General features: G+C 44.6%; 1 protein-coding gene across 1 annotated transcript in view; it reads left to right on the forward strand.

Moving 5' to 3' along the window:
• Positions 1-19,430, forward strand: part of jmjd1cb (jumonji domain containing 1Cb) — a gene marked incomplete at its 5' end in the record, with an annotated part of 178,981 nt that overhangs the window by 111,518 nt on the left and 48,033 nt on the right. Inside the window, 8 exons of the mRNA XM_083635767.1 lie at positions 9,618-9,723; positions 10,484-10,608; positions 11,966-12,069; positions 12,477-12,519; positions 13,720-13,761; positions 14,419-14,689; positions 15,946-16,509; positions 18,298-18,745. Coding sequence (XP_083491893.1) covers positions 9,618-9,723; positions 10,484-10,608; positions 11,966-12,069; positions 12,477-12,519; positions 13,720-13,761; positions 14,419-14,689; positions 15,946-16,509; positions 18,298-18,745 — 1,703 coding nt within the window. The remainder of the gene's footprint in view (positions 1-9,617; positions 9,724-10,483; positions 10,609-11,965; positions 12,070-12,476; positions 12,520-13,719; positions 13,762-14,418; positions 14,690-15,945; positions 16,510-18,297; positions 18,746-19,430) is intronic.

The raw sequence follows: 19,430 nt of genomic DNA on the forward strand, positions 1-19,430 counted from the left end.
AATGGCCTGTGTTAGCCACATTGTATCTTCTCTGTCTGTATCCTAATGGCCTGTGTTAGCCACATTGTATCTTCTCTGTCTGGATCCTAATGGCCTGTGTTAGCCATATTGTATCTTCTCTGTCTGGATCCTAATGGCCTGTGTTAGCCACATTGTATCTTCTCTGTCTGTATCCTAATGGCCTGTGTTAGCCACATTGTATCTTCTCTGTCTGGATCCTAATGGCCTGTGTTAGCCATATTGTATCTTCTCTGTCTGAATCCTAATGGCCTGTGTTAGCCACATTGTATCTTCTCTGTCTGGATCCTAATGGCCTGTGTTAGCCACATTGTATCTTCTCTGTCTGGATCCTAATGGCCTGTGTTAGCCATATTGTATCTTCTCTGTCTGGATCCTAATGGCCTGTGTTAGCCATATTGTATCTTCTCTGTCTGGATCCTAATGGCCTGTGTTAGCCACATTGTATCTTCTCTGTCTGTATCCCAGTGTTGGGCAGTAGCTTGCTACAAGTAGCGAAGCTACATAGCTTAACTACATTTCTCAGTAGCTTGGTGGTAGCTTCACTACTTTTGAACCAAGTAGCTTTTTCAGTAGCTAAGCTATTTATAGACCCAAGTAGCTTGTAGCTTCCCGCAAAAGCTACAAGCTACTCGCCAGAGAAAATCCATGAGCAAAGCGGTTTGGATTAAACAGGAGGAGACATTGCATTATGTCAAGTGTGCCTGTGTAGCCAATAAATGAAGAAGATGTTCAGGTTTTATTGTCTGTTTTTGAATATTGTGCCAGTGAGAGTTTCAGTGTGTTTTAAATAAACAATCAAAATTAGATTTTTTTTTTGCCTGCCTATTTGTTTGGTGGAAAGTTCTTTGACATGAAGTTGATTATATGTGAGAAAAACAGTAGCTTTGATGTAGCAAGCTGCTTTTGCCATGTTGCTCGTAGCTTAGCTTGCTACATTTCTCTGGGGATAGCTTCAATGTAGTTTAGCTATATTTAATCAAGAGTAACTGATAGCTTAGCTTACTACATTTTCCAAGTAGCTTGCCCATCACTGCTGTATCCTAATGGCCTGTGTCAGCCACATTGTATCTTCTCTGTCTGGATCCTAATGGCCTGTGTTAGCCACATTGTATCTTCTCTGTCTGTATCCTAATGGCCTGTGTTAGCCATATTGTATCTTCTCTGTCTGTATCCTAATGGCCTGTGTTAGCCACATTGTATCTTCTCTGTCTGTATCCTAATGGCCTGTGTTAGCCATATTGTATCTTCTCTGTCTGTATCCTAATGGCCTGTGTTAGCCACATTGTGTATTTATAGCAAAGCCTTGTTTACATGATCCCAGCTTCATACTCGCCATTCTCTCCAGCCTCATTGGTCGCCATGGCGACAATGTTGCCTGGATAAAGCTGTGTAAATGCAGACCTGTGGTTAATGTTGCCTGGGTAAAGCTGTGTAAATGCAGACCTGTGGATAATGTTGCCTGGGTAAAGCTGTGTAAATGCAGACCTGTGGTTAATGTTGCCTGGGTAAAGCTGTGTAAATGCAGACCTGTGGTTAATGTTGCCTGGGTAAAGCTGTCTAAATGCAGACCTGTGGTTAATGTTGCCTGGGTAGAGCTGTGTAAATGCAGACCTGTGGATAATGTTGCCTGGGTAAAGCTGTATAAGTGCAGACCTGTGGTTAATGTTGCCTGGGTAGAGCTGTGTAAATGCAGACCTGTGGTTAATGTTGCCTGGGTAAAGCTGTCTAAATGCAGACCTGTGGTTAATGTTGCCTGGGTAGAGCTGTGTAAATGTAGACCTGTGGTTAATGTTGTCTGGGTAAAGCTGTGTCAATGCAGACCTGTGGATAATGTTGCCTGGGTAAAGCTGTGTAAATGCAGACCTGTGTTTAATGTTGCCTGGGTAATGCTGTGTAAATGCAGACCTGTGGTTAATGTTGCCTGGGTAAAGCTGTCTAAATGCAGACCTGTGGTTAATGTTGCCTGGGTAAAGCTGTGTAAATGTAGACCTGTGGTTAATGTTGCCTGGGTAAAGCTCTGTAAATGCAGACCTGTGGATAATGTTGCCTGGGTAAAGCTGTGTAAATGCAGACCTGTGGTTAATGTTGCCTGGGTAAAGCTGTGTAAATGCAGACCTGTGGTTAATGTTGCCTGGGTAAAGCTGTGTAAATGCACACCTGTGGTTAATGTTGCCTGGGTAAAGCTGTGTAAATGCAGACCTGTGGTTAATGTTGCCTGGGTAAAGCTGTGTAAATGCAGACCTGTGGTTAATGTTGCCTGGGTAAAGCTGTGTAAATGCAGACCTGTGGTTAATGTTGCCTGGGTAAAGCTGTGTAAATGCAGACCTGTGGTTAATGTTGCCTGGGTAAAGCTGTGTAAATGCAGACCTGTGGTTAATGTTGCCTGGGTAAAGCTGTGTAAATGCAGACCTGTGGTTAATGTTGCCTGGGTAAAGCTGTGTAAATGCAGACCTGTGGATAATGTTGCCTGGGTAAAGCTGTGTGAATGCAGACCTGTGGTTAATGTTGCCTGGGTAAAGCTGTGTAAATGCAGACCTGTGGATAATGTTGCCTGGGTAAAGCTGTGTAAATGCAGACCTGTGGTTAATGTTGCCTGGGTAAAGCTGTGTAAATGCAGACCTGTGGATAATGTTGCCTGGGTAAAGCTGTGTAAATGCACACCTGTGGTTAATGTTGCCTGGGTAAAGCTGTGTAAATGCAGACCTGTGGTTAATGTTGCCTGGGTAAAGCTGTGTAAATGCAGACCTGTGGTTAATGTTGCCTGGGTAGAGCTGTGTCAATGCAGACCTGTGGATAATGTTGCCTTGGTAAAGCTGTGTAAATGCAGACCTGTGGATAATGTTGCCTGGGTAAAGCTGTCTAAAAGCAGATCTGTGGATAATGTTGCCTGGGTAAAGCTGTGTAAATGCAGACCTGTGGTTAATGTTGCCTGGGTAAAGCTGTGTAAATGCAGACCTGTGGTTAATGTTGCCTGGGTAAAGCTGTGTAAATGCAGACCTGTGGATAATGTTGCCTGGGTAAAGCTGTGTAAATGCAGACCTGTGGATAATGTTGCCTGGGTAAAGCTGTGTAAATGCAGACCTGTGGATAATGTTGCCTGGGTAAAGCTGTGTAAATGCAGACCTGTGGTTAATGTTGCCTGGGTAGAGCTGTGTAAATGCAGACCTGTGGTTAATGTTGCCTGGGTAAAGCTGTGTAAATGCAGACCTGGGGTTAATGTTGCCTGTGTAAAGCTGTGTAAATGCAGACCTGTGGTTAATGTTGCCTGGGTAAAGCTGTGTAAATGCAGACCTGTGGTTAATGTTGCCTGGGTAAAGCTGTCTAAAAGCAGATCTGTGGATAATGTTGCCTGGAAAAAGCTGTCTAAAAGCAGATCTGTGGATAATGTTGCCTGGGTAAAGCTGTGTAAATGCAGACCTGTGGTTAATGTTGCCTGGGTAAAGCTGTGTAAATGCAGACCTGTGGTTAATGTTGCCTGGGTAAAGCTGTCTAAAAGCAGATCTGTGGATAATGTTGCCTGGGTAAAGCTGTCTAAAAGCAGATCTGTGGATAATGTTGCCTGGGTAAAGCTGTGTAAATGCAGACCTGTGGTTAATGTTGCCTGGGTAAAGCTGTGTAAATGCAGACCTGTGGATAATGTTGCCTGGGTAAAGCTGTGTAAATGCAGACCTGTGGTTAATGTTGCCTGGGTAGAGCTGTGTCAATGCAGACCTGTGGATAATGTTGCCTTGGTAAAGCTGTGTAAATGCAGACCTGTGGATAATGTTGCCTGGGTAAAGCTGTCTAAAAGCAGATCTGTGGATAATGTTGCCTGGGTAAAGCTGTCTAAAAGCAGATCTGTGGATAATGTTGCCTGGGTAAAGCTGTGTAAATGCAGACCTGTGGTTAATGTTGCCTGGGTAAAGCTGTGTAAATGCAGACCTGTGGATAATGTTGCCTGGGTAAAGCTGTGTAAATGCAGACCTGTGGTTAATGTTGCCTGGGTAGAGCTGTGTAAATGCAGACCTGTGGTTAATGTTGCCTGGGTAAAGCTGTGTAAATGCAGACCTGGGGTTAATGTTGCCTGGGTAAAGCTGTGTAAATGCAGACCTGTGGTTAATGTTGCCTGGGTAAAGCTGTGTAAATGCAGACCTGTGGATAATGTTGCCTGGGTAAAGCTGTGTAAATGCAGACCTGTGGTTAATGTTGCCTGGGTAGAGCTGTGTAAATGCAGACCTGTGGTTAATGTTGCCTGGGTAAAGCTGTGTAAATGCAGACCTGGGGTTAATGTTGCCTGGGTAAAGCTGTGTAAATGCAGACCTGTGGTTAATGTTGCCTGGGTAAAGCTGTGTAAATGCAGACCTGTGGTTAATGTTGCCTGGGTAAAGCTGTCTAAAAGCAGATCTGTGGATAATGTTGCCTGGATAAAGCTGTCTAAAAGCAGATCTGTGGATAATGTTGCCTGGGTAAAGCTGTGTAAATGCAGACCTGTGGTTAATGTTGCCTGGGTAAAGCTGTGTAAATGCAGACCTGTGGTTAATGTTGCCTGGGTAAAGCTGTCTAAAAGCAGATCTGTGGATAATGTTGCCTGGGTAAAGCTGTCTAAAAGCAGATCTGTGGATAATGTTGCCTGGGTAAAGCTGTCTAAAGCAGATCTGTGGATAATGTTGCCTGGGTAAAGCTGTGTAAATGCAGACCTGTGGTTAATGTTGCCTGGGTAAAGCTGTGTAAATGCAGACCTGTGGTTAATGTTGCCTGGGTAAAGCTGTCTAAAAGCAGATCTGTGGATAATGTTGCCTGGGTAAAGCTGTCTAAAAGCAGATCTGTGGATAATGTTGCCTGGGTAAAGCTGTCTAAAAGCAGATCTGTGGATAATGTTGCCTGGGTAAAGCTGTCTAAAGCAGATCTGTGGATAATGTTGCCTGGGTAAAGCTGTGTAAATGCAGACCTGTGGTTAATGTTGCCTGGGTAAAGCTGTGTAAATGCAGACCTGTGGATAATGTTGCCTGGGTAAAGCTGTGTAAATGCAGACCTGTGGTTAATGTTGCCTGGGTAAAGCTGTCTAAAAGCAGATCTGTGGATAATGTTGCCTGGGTAAAGCTGTGTAAATGCAGACCTGTGGTTAATGTTGCCTGGGTAAAGCTGTGTAAATGCAGACCTGTGGTTAATGTTGCCTGGGTAAAGCTGTGTAAATGCAGACCTGTGGATAATGTTGCCTGGGTAAAGCTGTGTAAATGCAGACCTGTGGTTAATGTTGCCTGGGTAAAGCTGTGTAAATACAGACCTGTGGTTAATGTTGCCTGGGTAAAGCTGTCTAAAAGCAGATCTGTGGATAATGTTGCCTGGGTAAAGCTGTGTAAATGCAGACCTGTGGTTAATGTTGCCTGGGTAAAGCTGTGTAAATGCAGACCTGTGGTTAATGTTGCCTGGGTAAAGCTGTGTAAATGCAGACCTGTGGTTAATGTTGCCTGGGTAAAGCTGTGTAAATGCAGACCTGTGGTTAATGTTGCCTGGGTAAAGCTGTGTAAATGCAGACCTGTGGTTAATGTTGCCTGGGTAAAGCTGTGTAAATGCAGACCTGTGGTTAATGTTGCCTGGGTAAAGCTGTGTAAATGCAGACCTGTGGTTAATGTTGCCTGGGTAAAGCTGTGTAAATGCAGACCTGTGGATAATGTTGCCTGGGTAAAGCTGTGTAAATGCAGACCTGTGGTTAATGTTGCCTGGGTAAAGCTGTGTAAATGCAGACCTGTGGTTAATGTTGCCTGGGTATAGAGAAATAATTCCGTTTTGGATTGGGCTGTTTTGAGACTAGGGCTGGGTATTGGCAAGGACCTCACGATACGATACGTATCACGATTAGGGATGTTCATCAATTATCGAAAATCGATAATCGATCGTTAAGGATTGGAATCGATCCTGTGGCATTTGGATCGATTTTTTAATTATTAAAAAAAAAAAAAAAAAAAATGTTTTTTTTTTTTTTTTTTTTTTTTTTTGGACTAGGTTTGGGTGGAATTCGTTCCTCCTCGCCCCACTCCATTGCACAGCCGACTAACGTGAGGTGGAGCTTCATATAGTCTCTAGTTTTCTGGCTGGGCACGGGCCTTTGTGCCAACAAAACTGTTTTAAACATGGGAAATTCACACCGGCATGCGCCGGGGACAGCAGTGTTGGAGAGGAGACACATTGAAATAAAGAGTTCATTGAGGAGAACACGTTGTCTTTCGTATTTTCTGCCATAGGCATTCATTTTGTAAAAAAAAAAAAAAAAAAAAAAATTGAAAATATTGAAAATTTTCTAAGTATTAATAAAATCGATGATCGATAATTGATCGTTAATATTCACCGATTATTGATTTTGGAAAATTTTCAAAATGAACATCCCTAATCACGATACATGGGTCACGATACGATTGTATCACGATACATTGCGATACAATACATATTGCCATATATTGCAATACTCTACATAGTCTGTTACTGAACGCACTGAAATAAAAAGCATTTTTATTGTGTCACTGAACACACGGCTGTGCAAAAAATTTATATGGCGATATATCACGATACTTTTCTGAAATATCGATACAGTATTGCGGAAAAAAATATTGCGATATATTGCCGTATCGATTTTATTGCACAGCCCTATTTGAGACGGGGTTCTGTCTTGACCCCCCTCACCTCACAACTTGGTTTTCACTTTGAGAAGAGGCTGTCTGAGAGATCCAAGTCATAAAACAAAAGATCCAAACCCCTAAATTAAAATTAAACCCCCCCCCTTTTTTTCATCCATCAATGAATCGGGTGGAGGGACATGAGGAGTGATGATTGGTCGGCGTTATGGTCATTCTAGCATTTAAAAAATAAATAATAATAATAATAATAATAATCTAATGCTAATTTTGAAATTTGAATGTCAGCATTATGCATGAATATTGTAATATTTGAGTACAGCCCTATTAATAAAGATAGGAGCTTTGTTGGTGGTGACCTCTCTCTCCCGCTGCAGTACAGCGTGCTATTTTCAGCCTATGCCTGAGCCGAAGGGGCTCACTTTGGTTCAACTCCACGGCCCAAAACAGACTGGGAAAACTAGAACACTGCAGAGGGAGAGAGACAGGGAGGAGGAGAGAGGGCGAGACAGACAGAGCGAGAGAGACACACACACACACACACATACACACACACACACACACACACACACACACACACACACACACAGAGAGAGACAGAGAGAGAGAGAGGGAGAGACGGAGAGACACAGAGAGAGAGGGAGAGAGAGACACAGAGAGAGAGAGAGAGAGAGGGAGAGAGAGACAGAGAGGGAGGGGAGAGAGACAGAGAGAAATAGGGAGAGAGAGACACACAAAAAGAGGGAGAGAGAGAGGAGACAGATGGGAAGGTGAAATGAAAGGCGTAACCTCATCTAGTCTGCCTCTCTCTCTTTCTCTCTCTCTCTCAGCACTGTAAATTAGGGTTGCACTGATATATGTGGCGATGTTTTTCTGCAGAAACTTCAACATACAATATTCAGTACACACACACACACACACACACACACACACACACACACACACACACACACACACACATCTATGGAGGAACAGACATGTAGGGCTTAGCAGGGCGTTTGGGTGTTTTCTGGGTCAGAGTTCACATGAGGTTTGGCAACGCTGAAAGCATTTTACATTCAAACCACTCCTGTAAACGCACGCACATGCACACACATGCATACATACGCACACGCGCACACACACACGCATGTGCACGCACTTGCACACATGCATGCTTACGCACATGCACACACAGTACACATGGTTGCGCACACACACACACACACACACACACACACACACACACACACCCGCGCGCGCACACACACACACACACACACACACACACACACACACACACACACACACACACAGTGTGGAAAGTCCCAGGCAGATTGTTGTTAAATTGATGGATGGAGTTAGAGCAAGGAACACTGCATCCACTCTGCCCTTCACCAAGGGGACTGTCTGTGGGTGTGTGTGTGCGTGTGCGTGTGTGCGTGTGTGTGTGCGTGTGTGCGTGCGTGCCTTTTTAGGTGGTGCTGACAGGTTAAAGTGTGGCATGCTGGGACGGAAACATAGCAGTCTGTTGTTGTCACTATAGTTTTTACAGATATTGATGATTACTTGCCTTGGCAAATGTTTTCATACCAAATAATTAACTGTTATACTACATAATTCAGGATTATGTGCTATTATACAGTAGGCTTGGGCTGATTTTCGATATTATCGAATATTAAAAGAAATCTGGAAATATCACGACAATCGCTGGTGTCATAATGTATACAGGGAGAAAAGACAATCGCTGGTGTTCTCTAAGGTCACACAGGAGCAGTAGTCAGGTGGCTACCAGGCTAACAAGTTTAGCATGCTATCCAGAGTGAAGGTAGCCTAGTATCCAGCCCAGCTGCTTTGGGGGGGGGCGGCAGATTGTGTGTGTGTGTGTGTGTGTGTGTGTGTATGTGTACACACACACACACACACACACACACACACATATATATATACCGTAAATTCCGGACTATAAGCCGCACCGGTGTATAAGCCGCACCTGCAAAGTTGACTATTTTTTTCTTATATAAGCCGCACCGGACTATAAGCCGCGGGTGTTTTAATGGTATTTTTTTTTTAATTGTGTTTTAATGTTTAATTACCATATGTAAGGGTTCATGCACAGAGGGGATTGTCGGGAAAGAGATGGCTGTTTGAGGAAGCTCCCATTTATTAACATTTCAACAAAACAACATAACACAACACCACCTGTGTTGTTTTTTACAGTGCACACAGTGTCATACAGTGTCATACAGTGTGGTGAAAAGAGGGCAAGAGAGGAAATTAAAACTTATTATAGTTATATAGGATTTATAGTTAGAAAGAGTGCTAAAAAAGAGAGTTTTTTTTTTTTTTTTTTTTTTTTTTTTTTTTTTAAATCCATAGATAAGCCGCACCGTTATATAAGCCGCAGGGGCCAAAAAAGGCCAAAAAACGGGAAAAAAGTGCGGCTTATAGTCCGGAATTTACGGTATATACACACACACACACACACACACACACACACAGAGATATGAGCATACAATAAAGCATGCATAAAAGCACATACAGACAACACACAGCAAGGGCGACACAGGTCAGTGATGTATTCATGGTTCTCCACATCAAAAGATCACCACTTTTATATATATATATAAATATATATATACCGGTATATCGTTTTGCCAGTTTACACGGTGAAAGTAACAACGGTATTATCCGAGAATTCCACTCTGGGACCAAACACAGCAAAGGTTTGCCGTTCACGTACGGAGCATTGTCATGTAAACTATCTTACAAACATATAAACAAAAACAATACCATACAAATACAAACAATACCATACAAATCCTAATTTCTTTCTACATCGTGTACAAAAAGGATGGAATGCAGGTATGGTTGGACTGGAGAAGTTTTGATACTACTTGGTACCTGAGTTATTTCTGTTGATACCTTAAAGCTCGACCTCTCTCTCACCCATATGGCTTTCAAAGTTTGTCAGTTTAGCACTAACCTTCCATTCTCTGTGTGTTCCAGGATGAGCTGGACAGCCCGAGCCCTGTATTAAGAGACAACCCCCAGCTCCATGAAGAAGTGCGCGGCTGGCTCAAAGATCAGAAGGTCCAGGAGATTTTTATGAAAGGTGAGGTTCCACTCTCTACAGCGTGTGGAAGCACAGGGAAACCAGCTGACCGTAAACCGGTTCCTCACAAAGCAGATAGAACTTGAACTCGGTTGACAAGTCAGTTGTCGGTTACATGTAGTGGTTGTATGTCATTTTGAACACACTCCATTGTGTCCGACTTTCATGTTACATTTCTGGGATGAGTTACTGTTACATAGCTGGCCAGCAAATGCTAAATAGTTTGCATATGAGACATTCTTGTAGTCTTTCAAGTAAGAAATGATCAGCTTTGAATGGCTGGAATCCACTTCTCATTGGTTTTGCACTTGCCAGGCAGTAGGAAAAAAAAAATCAGTGATCGGTCGGGCAGATATTTCTCATCGGCGATCTGTGGCAAAAAAACATGATCGGTGCACCCCTACCTGAAACCATGCTGAAACATATCGGCGGTGTCATTAAATGTATGAGACAGACACAACATGTCATCTGTAATGTATTCCAGGATAAAATACCTTGTGGGAGAAGCAATAGTAATCCTTACAGCAGACAGTTGAGCAGATAGATAGATAGATAGATAGATAGATAGATAGATAGATAGATAGATAGATAGATAGATAGATAGATATTTTTTAATAAATATCGGCTTATCTTATCTTATTTTGAAATTAAACTCTTCAGTGGATTTAGTGTAAATCCACTCGGCTTTTATCTTTTTCACTCATTACTCTCTTTCTCTCCCCCCATTGCTCTCTCTCTCTGTATGTCTCACCCCATTCAGGTCCCTATTCGTTGAATGGCTACCGTGTGCGGGTGTACAGACAAGACTCAGCCACCCAGTGGTTCACTGGCATCATTACACACCACGACCTTTTTAGTCGAAACATGGTCGTTATGAATGACCAGGTACGCACAAACATACTGTACACACATTTTAGTGATGCTACATGGGTCATGTCTAAATAATTTCGATCATTACTGTATTTGTACTTCCTTTTTCATTAGTGTGGTTATGATTTAGGATTTGCCAAAATGGCATAGCACAACATAGCTGCTTTAAAGGAACACAGCAACATTTTGTGAGAATCGCCTGTGTCGTATTCCTGTAAAACTATGATCAATCTTTTTTTTGTGTCCGACAAGGCTACAATATCCATCCGAGTTTGAGCTATGTATTTGCTTCGGAAATTACAATGTCTCGTAATCTCACATTATTATTTCCTAACGTGGTGAATGTACGAGTCTCAACATGTACATAAGAGCATTTTGGCGCCGTTGGAATGTGTATTTGGTGACTTAACGGGAGTAGGCTAGCCCGTTCCGCAGACTACCAGTCATTGTGCTAAGCTAACTAGCAGGAGGCAGACTACCAGTCATTGTGCTAAGCTAACTAGCAGGAGGCAGACTACCAGTCATTGTGCTAAGCTAACTAGCAGGAGGCAGACTACCAGTCATTGTGCTAAGCTAACTAGCAGGAGGCAGACTACCAGTCATTGTGCTAAGCTAACTAGCAGGAGGCAGACTACCAGTCATTGTGCTAAGCTAACTAGCAGGAGGCAGACTACCAGTCATTGTGCTAAGCTAACTAGCAGGAGGGGCAGACTACCAGTCATTGTGCTAAGCTAACTAGCAGGAGGGGCGTGTCACTACTTTCTACTGCACGCACAGAGAAGAGAAGTCCATCTATCTTCTCGTCTTACTATCGGGAAGAAGGCAAATCTCCATGTTGGGTGTTCCTTTAATAGCAGGTGTAGACAAGGTGTCAATGCTACTGTCTGGTTGACATGGTGTTTAAGTGTCAATGCTACTGTCTGGTTGACATGGTGTTTAAGTGTAAATGCTGCTGTCTGGTTGACATGGTGTTTAAGTGTAAATGCTACTGTCTGATTGACATGGTGTTTAAGTGTAAATGCTACTGTCTGGTTGACATGATGTTTAAGTGTAAATGCTACTGTCTGGTTGACATGGTGTTTAAGTGTAAATGCTACTGTCTGGTTGACATGGTGTTTAAGTGTAAATGCTACTGTCTGGTTGACATGGTGTTTAAGTGTAAATGCTGCTGTCTGGTTGACATGGTGTTTAAGTGTAAATGCTGCTGTCTGGTTGACATGGTGTTTAAGTGTAAATGCTGCTGTCTGGTTGACATGGTGTTTAAGTGTAAATGCTGCTGTCTGGTTGACATGGTGTTTAAGTGTAAATGCTGCTGTCTGGTTGACATGGTGTTTAAGTGTAAATGCTGCTGTCTGGTTGACATGGTGTGTAGGTGCTGGAGCCGCAGAACGTGGATCCGTCCATGGTGCAGATGACATTTCTGGACGATGTTGTTCACTCCCTGCTCAAAGGAGAAAATATCGGCATTACCTCAAGGTAGGGATGTTAATGATTAATCAGCAATCGATTAATCACTATTAAGAATTTGATCGATCAAACATATATTAATCCACAATGTAGGCTATGTGCTATTTTCAAATTTTTTGCTGAAATGATTTAACACCACAAGGCCGAAATTTAAATTTTACCGCTTATACAGAGGAAGCAGAAAGCCAACCGAGCAGGCAAAAAGTACAAGCACAATGACAATTTGTGCTCGGTTTGTCTTCAAGTTTGTTCGGTTGATTTAACATGTTGAGTAAAAACTTTGTATTTGTTTTGTATTTTCTATTTTGTATGTCAAAAGTTGTTTTTATATATAATGATTCATCTATTAATTGATCGTCAACATGACCAATTAATCGATGAAGGAAATTGAGTAAAATGTGCATCCCTACCTCCAGGAGAAGGTCCCGATCCAGCCACAACAACAACAACACTGCCCACGTGAGTACACACATACACACACACGCAGAGCCAATTCACCTATCACTAAGTCCCATCACTAAGTCCCGCCCTCGAACGCAAATGAGCCAATCCCATTTAGTAGCAGCTGCACAGTGCACACTTCATAGAGAGTTGGGATTTGAGGGGATGCAAGGGGGAGTTGCAAGGCGGATGGGCCTGTTGGGAGGGAGGGCACCATCATCAGTAAAGGCTGCTTTATGCTCACCATGCCGTGAAGGGCGCGGGGGTGGAGCGAGGGCCGGGCGTGTCAAATGACGTAAATTTGTTGGCCGTGGTTATTCGCTACCTCCGTAGGGCGCCCACCGTGTGCCTGATTTTTTTTCTCACAGCGCGACCTCCGCACGGCTTCTCTCCAAACATGGCCGCTTTCAAGCCACTGAGCCCTGAACACTGAGCTGTGTTTTCCCCACATTTCTTGACCCATGTGGTAGGCTATAAACTTTGATTTGCAACTGTTCATTTTTAGTCATTTCACCAGGTAAATGTGTTGTGTTGAGAGCATAATTGAGAGAGTTTAAAAGCAGCACAGGGTAGGCAATCAGGACTCAGAACTAAAACGGCTTTCAGTAAAAACAAGTTTGGTGATTCGTTCAAGTGCTGATGTACGGTCGTTTGAGAGTGAAAGCGCACTCAGTACTGCACATAATAGCGCTTCATTGCGACTTTTCATGGGCTGTTCTCACTATTACCATTGTACAATACATGCTGATCACTTAGCTGATCACTTCTGAGTATAATGGCATCTGCCCCAGCGCGAGGTCTGCACGGTGACTCGCGGAGACTCGCGGAGCTCCACCCCCACGGAGCTTGCTCGAGTATAATGAGCCGTTAAGGGGGCAGGGCTAGGGGCGGAGGCATACAACCGTGAGGCGGTTATTTTTAGTTTAGTTTGCTTTACTGTTAAACACACACATACACACAATGTTGTAGACCAATGGGCTCCTCTCACACGACTGCACAGCACGAGGCAGCAGATGCTGTAACGTCCCTCCAGTGTGGATTCGGTTTTTCTCAGTCAGGGATATAAAATGGCCTGTGGAAGGAGCTCATTGGTTAGTCAGTCAATCCCTTAACCGGTCAGCCAATCTTCACTGGTCTTGCAGTGATTCACACAATCTCTCCTTTTCCCATGTAATTCTTGTATTTGTTCATTCTGTTGTTTATCTTGTTTCTTTGAAGACGACGGGAGGGAGACCCAGCGGGAGCACTGGCAACATTCAGGTACTTAATCATTAATTAGTAATTAATTTAAACACCCCTCATGTCTTTGGTTATTTAAAGACCCCCTAAAGCAGGGGTGCCCAATACGTCGATCGCGATCGACCGGTCGATCGCGAAGGTAGTGTGGTCGATCGCATGGCATTGAGGAGGGGATTTTTTTTTTTTTTTTTTTTTTTTACTGTTTTTCCACTGTTTCCACTGTTTTTCCACTGTTTCCACTGTTTTTCCACTGTTTCCACTGTTTTTCCACTGTTTCCACTGTTTTTCCACTGTTCCACTGTTTTTCACTGTATACTCAGTGTATATATATAAATAAATATGTTTGGTAGATCACTTTGACTTGGTCATTTTAAAAGTAGCTCCCAAGCTGAAAAAGTGTGGGCACCCCTGCCCTAAAGCAATTGTTTTGCTTTGATTCACCAATACCCTAAATGTAGTGTTAAAACTTAGTAGTCCTGCATAGCTCAATCATAGCATTGACACTGCTAGGGTTAATGTTTCTGTGGAACCAACTATGCCAAGAATGTATACAGTCATGATACTGGTTGGATAAAAGTGGTGATCTTTTGATGTGGAGAACCATGAATACATCACTGACCTGTGTCACCCTTGCTGTGTGTTGTCTGTATGTGTGTGTGTGTGTGTGCGCATGCGCAGGGTCACTACACGCGAGCCCAGGCCAACAGCCCCCGCCCTGTCATGACCTCATCGGGCCCCGTCCCAAAAGGCTCCCAGGGAACGTCGGCCTCCCAGCAACAGAGCCAATCACAGCAGGGCCAGCAACCAGCCAGCCAGTTACAGCACTCGCCTGGTAGCGGTGGGCGGGAGCAGAGGGAGCAGCGCAGCTCTCGATCGTCCAGGAGGAAAGGATCGGACAGCAGCGTGCCCGAGGAGGATAAGGAGAGGAGAGAGGAGACCACAGGGAGAGGTGAGGACCGTCATGTGCACTTGTTGTTGCCTGCACCTAGTGTCGGCTCCCAGACAATTGGAGATCTCTGCCTACCAATCATCTGGGAAGTTCTTGTCAAAAAGAGTAGTTTGAACACAACTAACAAACCTACAGCCTCTTTGTCATGTTACCAGAAATGATCTCTCCCCCTTACCCTCCGTAGTGAAACAAACTGGAGATACAGCGAATCACTTAGTAACACAGAGAGGGCTTTTAAAAACATTGAAAATGGACGTCCCCGAGCAACGATCCATTATTTGATTGTGTTTTAATGGTTTACAAGCACACACCTTCTGCATCTCACCAGGGGTTACCTCAGGGTGAAGGTAAGGGTGGTATAACAACACCTTCTGCATCTTACCAGGGTTTACCTCAGGGTAAAGGTAAGGGTGGTATAACAACACCTTCTGCATCTTACCAGGGTTTACCTCAGGGTAAAGGTAAGGGTGGTATAACAACACCTTCTGCATCTTACCAGGGTTTACCTCAGGGTAAAGGTAAGGGTGGTATAACAACACCTTCTGCATCTTACCAGGGTTTACCTCAGGGTGAAGGTAAGGGTGGTATAACAACACCTTCTGCATCTTACCAGGGTTTACCTCAGGGTAAAGGTAAGGGTGGTATAACAACACCTTCTGCATCTTACCAGGGTTTACCTCAGGGTAAAGGTAAGGGTGGTATAACAACACCTTCTGCATCTTACCAGGGTTTACCTCAGGGTGAAGGTAAGGGTGGTATAACAACACCTTCTGCATCTTACCAGGGTTTACCTCAGGGTAAAGGTAAGGGTGGTATAACAACACCTTCTGCATCTCACCAGGGGTTACCTCAGGGTAAAGGTAAGGGTGGTATAACAACACCTTCTGCATCTCACCGCCCCTTTGGCACGAAGAGCCACCCTAAACACTTTTGGTTGGATCTGCAACGCACTTCTTTTTATGCCTCCGGCCGACGGTGATAGCCGGTTCCGTTATTATCCATTATGTTTTCGGGTTGGCCGTCCGTCCGCCCGATGTTAACGCATTATCCTTGGCGGAATTGCTTCAAATTTGGCTCAAACATCTACTTGGACTCACGGATGAACTGAGTAGATTTTGGTGGTTAAAGTTCAAGGTCACTTGAATCCATTTATACTATATATGAGACCTACTGTAGTAGTGATCAAGCTGCTCCACTAAAGCACACATGTGGGTCTCAAAACATGAATGCTTTGCTCCCTCTCTCCCTCCCTTCAGACTCCAAATCAAAGACCAAGCAGGCGGTGAACAAACGCAGGAAGGCCGAGGAAGATGAGAAAAAGGCAGGTCTAAAAAGGCTGAAGACAGACATGACGTCTGACCTATCGGAGAGCAGCGACTCAGAAAACCCGCACAACAAGAGGACCGCCCACTCCTCGTGCTGCTCTTCTTCCTCATCTTCCTCTTCGTCCTCCTCATCCTCGTCCTCCTCGTCCTCGTCCGAGCCCAACTCTGAGAACGAGCTGAAGCCTGGCAGCAGCCAGCTGAAGGCCGGCGCCATTTCCAAAATGGAGAAAGAGGAGAAGTCGGTGACGCAGATGCAGGCCGCCAAACTCGACGACTCCTCACCTCTCATTAGTCGGCTGTCCCCATGGGCGGAGCTTCAAGTGGGGGAGGACAGCAAGAAGGGCCTGCTCAATCAAACGGGCACGACGATAACGAAGGAGGAGGAGGAACTGGTTGCGGTAACGCAGATCACCCGATCTCCGCAGCAACAGGTGCCCCTGACGCTCGACACTGTCCCAGGCTGCATTATGGAGAGCAGCAAGAGCACTGTGAAAGGTACAGGCAGTCTGTATTGTATTGTATGTAATGTATGGGTCCAGGCAGTCTGTATTGTATTGTATGTCATGTATGGGTCCAGGCAGTCTGTATTGTATTGTATGTCATGTATGGGTACAGGCAGTCTGTATTGGGGTGGGAATCACGGAGTAACTCGCGATACAATACGGTCACACGATACTTGGCCCTCAATAATGATATTATCACGATACAGCGATTCTGCGATAATCGATATATTGTAAGAAATTTAATCTACGATACATCACGATATCTGTGTAACTGAAGAGAAACAAATAGCCCTAAAAGGGCAAAAAGCAGGTATTATGCGTTTATTAGCAGAATTGACATGAACTCACTCAGTTCACTCACTCACTCATACCATTTTCGATACCACGGAGGAAAAGTTACACATTAAGAGTCTTTTTTTTAATTGTTATTAAAACAAGAGAACAATGGCATATATTCACAATATATCATTTTAAATTGAAGGGTTGGGGAAAAGGGGCTCGGGATACGAAGGTTGTAGAGAGTCTGGATTTGAGGGATGGGTTGGGAGAATGTTTACGTAGATGTCGGTGGTGTGATCAGTAAGGGGGCAGGGCTAGTGAAAATGTGCTGTAGCTAGGGATAGGAAGGTCATAGAGAGCCAGGGTTTGAGGGGTGGGTAGAGGGAGTGGATCGGGAGCTCTGGGTGGTGGGAAGAACCGTGGTGGGGGGTGGGGCTAGGGGAAAGGGGCCGTAGCTAGGGATAGGAAGGTCATAGAGAATCTGGGTTCAAGGGGTGGGTAGGGGGAGTGGTTGAGGGATGTGGGTGGTTTTCATTCATTCATTCATTCCCAAGGTACTCCAAACATTGCCTAAAGTGCCATAAGGCTGAATGGTCACACCACTGCGCTGTGGGCTTCAATGTATCAGTGCTGGCTGGAGTCTAAACACCCTGCCGGTGTGAAAGTGAGCAGTCAACATCAATTAGGGCTTTCACACCGGCAGGTCTCCGTGCTGGTTCAGGTTCCCGAACCCAAATTTGAACCGGCCGGCGCGTTCAGACCGAAAAAATGATTGGTTCGGAACCTGAAAAGTTGGTTCTCAGCGGAACCAAAAAATAGTTGGTTTTTCCTTGGGAACCGTGACATCATCAGTGGGCGTGTCTCATTCTAGGCTGTGAAAACGAGCAGGAAGGAGAAGGCAGTGACAACATGGAGAAAAATAATTTGCAGTGGTCTCCTGAGGAAACCAAATGTTTAGTGGCGAATTGGGCATACCGAATCTCAAGAACAGCTAGAAAGCAGTACAAGAAAGAGCAAGTCGTATGCCGAACTTGTGGAAGAGATGGCCAAGGCTGGGTTCACTCGAACGCCAGACCAAATAATTAATAAACTTAAAAAACTGAAGGACTACCGACTAATGTTCTCCCACTTTGGTTCCGCTTAAACTGGTGCGAACACGGGCTGGTTCGCCAGAAAACACCAAGGTTCTGAGACTCCTTCTGAGCGAGAGCCAGAACCAGAACCGTGTCTGTCTGAAAGTGGTATGAGGCATACAACCCTGATGCACTATTTCTCATTGGTTTATTTGATAATCCAACAAATCTAAAGAGTATTCAGAGTCATTACTGGAAAAACATAATAATATTAACTAATATATTAACTATACATCCAACACTGGTCCACATCACCATATTTTCTGTGAAGTATATATTTATTTGTTGGTGCCAGGTTGTTCAATTAGAACCTACAGTACATAAAGGTATGCATTTTCCAAGACTCATTATCTCTCATTCCTTTTTAGCCTCATCCCGCTCCCAGACGCCGTCGTCGTCGCAGCTCCACGGCAGCGGTGTGATCGACATCACGGAGGAGGCCCAGGCCACGGTGCACCGCGAGAGTTCGGAGGCAGTGTCTGCGCTGCTGGCCTCCCAGAAGGCCGAGTCCACCGCCCTATCACCCTACCTCCCCCTCAACCCCTCCCCCTCGGCCCAATCCACCGCCCTGTCACCCTACCTCCCCCTAAACCCCTCCCCCTCGGCCCAGTCTACCGCCCTGTCGCCCTACCTCCCCCTTAACCCCTCCCCCGTGTCCTCGCCTCCCGTCCCCCCATCTCCCTCACCGTCAGAGGGGGGCCGCAGGACGGATATGGAGCCTGCCGTGCAGCAGCAACAGGCCATGATAGGTGGTGGCTTGACGGCAGCCAGGAGCCTCAGCAACAAGATCGAGTTCGCCCACTCTGAGGTCATCAGGTAGGTGGAAGTCATCGAGTGTGTTTTTACGCTTGTTATGCCTCCGCCGGCGATAGCCGTGGCCGGGAGGCATTATGTTTTCGGGTTGTCCATATACTGTATACGTCTGCCTGCTGCTCGTTAACGCAATATCTCAAGAAAGCCTTGAGGGAATTTCTTCAAATTTCGCTCAAACGTCCACTTGGACTCAAGGATGAACTGATTAGATTTTGGTGGTCAAAGGTCAAAGTTCAAGGTCACTGTGACCTCACGACCGCCCGTTCCATGCTCGTTAACGTGATACTCCAGGAATGCCTCAAGTGAATTTCCTCAAATTTGGCTCAAACATCCACTTGGATTTTGGTGGACAAAGGTCAAAGTTCAAGGTCACTGTGACCTCACAACCATCCGTTCCATGCTTGTTAATTTGATATCTTAGGGATGCCTTGAGGGAATTCCTTTAAATTTGGCTCAAACATTCACTTGGACCCAAGACTAAACTGATACATTTTGGTGTTCAAAGTTCAAGGTCACTGTGACATCACGACCGTCCATTCTCTCAGCTACACCACAGCATTGTAAACATTTATAGTGCATCAGGAAAGGAAAACAACTGTAAACATTCTTCTTGTTTAGAACCTAGCACAGTATTAAATACTGAGTATCTCATGAAAAACTATCCACCTTATTTTTGGCGGCCATTTTG

The sequence above is a fragment of the Poromitra crassiceps genome, assembly GCF_964638095.1.
Source record: "Poromitra crassiceps genome assembly, chromosome: 4".
Taxonomy (NCBI): Eukaryota; Metazoa; Chordata; class Actinopteri; order Beryciformes; family Melamphaidae; genus Poromitra; species Poromitra crassiceps.